Source organism: Neopelma chrysocephalum, unplaced genomic scaffold (assembly GCF_003984885.1).
Source record: "Neopelma chrysocephalum unplaced genomic scaffold, ASM398488v2 Primary Assembly neopelma1_96268, whole genome shotgun sequence".
In the NCBI taxonomy this organism is placed as follows: domain Eukaryota; kingdom Metazoa; phylum Chordata; class Aves; order Passeriformes; family Pipridae; genus Neopelma; species Neopelma chrysocephalum.
This window is the reverse complement of record NW_020924917.1, coordinates 1-3,352: the sequence shown is the minus strand read 5'-3', so window position 1 is coordinate 3,352 and position 3,352 is coordinate 1. Positions and strand designations below refer to the sequence as shown.

General features: G+C 61.2%; 1 protein-coding gene and 1 long non-coding RNA gene across 2 annotated transcripts; both read right to left on the bottom strand.

Annotated features, from left to right (window-relative positions):
- Window positions 1–18: 18 nt before the first annotated feature.
- LOC113981219 lies at window positions 19–2,560 on the bottom strand (the record flags this gene model as incomplete). The annotated part of the gene is made up of 8 exons (XM_027708507.1): window positions 2,501–2,560; window positions 2,076–2,223; window positions 1,667–1,854; window positions 1,439–1,576; window positions 1,052–1,166; window positions 743–880; window positions 311–487; window positions 19–156 (listed from the first exon to the last, which is right to left on the bottom strand). Coding segments are annotated over exons 1-8 (1,077 nt in total), but the record flags the coding sequence as incomplete, so codon positions are not given.
- Window positions 2,561–2,566: 6 nt separating this feature from the next.
- On the bottom strand, window positions 2,567–3,338 carry LOC113981220. Its single transcript, XR_003538355.1, has 3 exons — window positions 3,299–3,338; window positions 3,007–3,144; window positions 2,567–2,649 (listed from the first exon to the last, which is right to left on the bottom strand). It is a non-coding gene; the product is annotated as an uncharacterized LOC113981220 (long non-coding RNA).
- Window positions 3,339–3,352: the final 14 nt, after the last annotated feature.

Sequence of the window (3,352 nt, the reverse complement as noted above, 5' to 3'; positions counted from 1 at the left end):
GAGCCCACAAGTGCTCACCTCTGCCACGCACTGGTGCTCATCATACTGCAGGAAGAACCACAGCACCAGGCTCTGGTGCACCTGCATCTCCAAGGGCTTTGTTCCCCGTTCCACCAGTACCTCCATCACCGTTTGGAAGAACCGAAAGGAGGACAGCTGCACATGGGCACAGAGGAGAAAAAGAGCAGAAAAAGACCTCAGCACTGGATGCTCCAGGCCAACCAGGTACAGGCATAGGCCTGAACAGCCACAGAGCACAAAGTTTCGTGGCAGCAGCCAGTGCCCGTGGCTGGGGGGCACAGAGCCTTACGTTGTCGAAGAGTGGCCGGAGCGCCTCAGCCAGCCTTGGGGCAGTGGAGATGAACGCCCGACTGTCTTTGTCCCGGAGCACACTCTCAAACACAGAGAGGGCCATCACGACCAGCTCTCCGTCTGCATCAGGCAGCAGCTCCAGGAGGTGTTGGGACAGGCTGCAGATGCTTTTAGCCTGTGTGGAACACAGTGCTGTGCTGTGAAACCCTGAACAGCTGCCCCACCAACAGCTCTCTGGTGGTGCAACCCCACACTGCTGCCCCGGGGCCCAGAGGCCAAAGGCCTGTCCCACAGGGCCCAGGCAGCTGCACAGGGAGGCAGGAGAGCTGGGAGGAGCATCCACATCTCCCAAAGCCCAGCCAAGCCCAAGAGACTGCCTTCCCCAGCCCCAGGCTGCCGGTGTGGCTTCAGCCCGGTGTCTCCTTCTCACCATTGACAGATCCATCCAGAGCACCATGCGGCCTCTGAGAGCCAGGCGACGTCTCTCTGGGCACTCGCTCTGCAGGTTCCTTGACAGGATCTGCTCGACACTGCTGTGACATCTCCTTCCGTCCAGATGGTCCAGGACCTGGAAGGCAGAGAGCAGTGACAAGGTGCCCGGGCAGCAGGAGCCCGGAGCCGCCCAGGGCTGTGCCCAGGCAGCAGCACAGGGCACAGGCACCGTCCCGGGCAGCTGCGGCTGCCAGAGGGCAGAGAGGGGGAGGCAGCCGGGCCAGGCAGCGCTCGCCATCAGGCTCACCTCGACAAGGAACTCCAGGGCAGGCAGCTCCCAACGGGGGTCCTCAGTGCTGAGCAGCCCCAGCAGGTGGATTGCCATGGGGGAATGGGAGGTGGTCAATTGGCGGCGCATCTCCCTGTCAGGGGAAAACCATGGACCCTGAGCAGGGTGGGCAAAGCTCTCCCAGCACTGACTCATGAAGGCCTGGTCTTTCCCCAGCAGCCAAGGACAGGACGTGGGCACTTTGGCAGGTGGCTCCTCCTGTGCACCTGCATCTCACAGCCTTTTCCAATTTGCTTGGCCATCCCTTGGGGCCAAGGCCCTTTGCCCAACGCCCATGGGGGCTGTGTGGGGTGCTCTGTGCCCAGGGTAGAGGTTAAAGTGCCAGCCCAGAGAAGGGTGTCTCACCTGACATGCAGACCCACTGCATAGTAGTGGGGGTTGGAATTCACGAATGGGTCCCAGGCAAGCTTGCGCTTCCTTGCCATCAAAATATCCTCCCACTGCAGACAGCAGAGCAGGGCCTTGATGGTCTGTACCAAAAACCTGTGTGCAGAGCAAAAAGGCCAGGTCATGCTGGGAGCCCTGGCCCCAGCCCCAAGGGCATGGCAGGGAGAGAGGACTGGGATGGAGCACCTGTTGGGCTGGGTGGGAAGGCGGCGTTGCTCCAGGCATCCCCTCCAGAAGGTGTTCACCTCTTCTGGCACCTGCTCTGTGCTCATGGACACTTGGAACAGCAGAGCCACGAGCAGGCGGGGGACACAATTCATCACTGCATCCTGGCACTTGGGCTCCCGGATGATCGGCCACAGTGCCAGGGTTGCCTGCAATCAAAGCACGCAGAGACAGCTCTCAGTGGGAGATGTCCATGTGTCAGGGCCTGAGTGTGGGAGGGAGAGGCCAGGGGAGAGGCAGGGTGAGCAGCCGGCCTGGTGCTCCTGAACCTGCCCCTCAGCCACATTTGCAGCCCAAGGCCTGAAGCAGGGAGATGCAGTGGTGGGGTAGGTGATGTGGGGAGGAGCAGAGGCTACTTCTAGAAACTCACAGCCAGGGCAAACACATCTCTGCTGTCACCATCGGAGGTGGACATTCCGTGCACTGGCCAATCCTCCATCACTTGGAGCAGTACTGGCAGCACCTTCTCCACTGCTGTTCCCGAGGAGGCGATGCTTCTCCACATCACTGCAGCAGCTCTGTGGAGCCAGAGCTCTGGGTCAGGGGGGTGTCTGCCCCAGCACCGTGGCCTGGGCAGCTGTGGGGGCCCAGGTGACAGAGCCACGGTGCCTTGAGGGGCAGGGAGGGCACGTGGCAGCAGGATAAGGGGCTGACAGGCCAAGGCTGGGAAATGGAGGGGTCTGAGGGCCCTGGAACTCTCCATCTGTCTGTCAGACCACATGGGACAGGCTCTCCAGGGTGATGGGTTGTAAGGGTGGGTGATCCCTGAGCCAGCAAGGCAGCTGGGCCCTGTACCTGTCACACTCTGGGGCACAGCACAGGAGAGTCATCACCACATCCCGTGGGTGTGCCTCAGCGAGCCTGCGGATGTTATTGTGGGTCCTGCCATCTGGAGCCATGGGGGAGGTGAGGCACTGGTGCATGGATCTCACGATGGTCGGCACCTGGAGAGGCAGGGGGGGACAGTTGGGGAGCTGCCAGAGGGAGCAGGTTGTCCAGCTTCCCTGAGAAGTGCTTCCCTTCCCACCACACTCTGCTGGCCTCAAAAGCTTAGGGGGCCAGCAGACCTGGCATGAGAGGCCAAGAAACCCCTGGGGCACTTGAGCCCTGGCCACAGGCTGCTTACTTGCTGCCAATTGGAGACACCTTTCCCCTCCATAAAAATCCTGAATGGGAGCTGTATTGAGTTTCTGTGGCCAGGTCTTGGTCCCTGGCCAGGAGGAGGCTGGAGCCCACAAAACCCCAGGGCAGGAGGCAGCCCAGCCCCTGCCACGGGGACCCCAGAGCCCACAAGTGCTCACCTCTGCCACGCACTGGTGCTCATCATACTGCAGGAAGAACCACAGCACCAGGCTCTGGTGCACCTGCATCTCCAAGGGCTTTGTTCCCCGTTCCACCAGTACCTCCATCACCGTTTGGAAGAACCGAAAGGAGGACAGCTGCACATGGGCACAGAGGAGAAAAAGAGCAGAAAAAGACCTCAGCACTGGATGCTCCAGGCCAACCAGGTACAGGCATAGGCCTGAACAGCCACAGAGCACAAAGTTTCGTGGCAGCAGCCAGTGCCCGTGGCTGGGGGGCACAGAGCCTTACGTTGTCGAAGAGTGGCCGGAGCGCCTCAGCCAGCCTTGGGGCAGTGGAGATGAA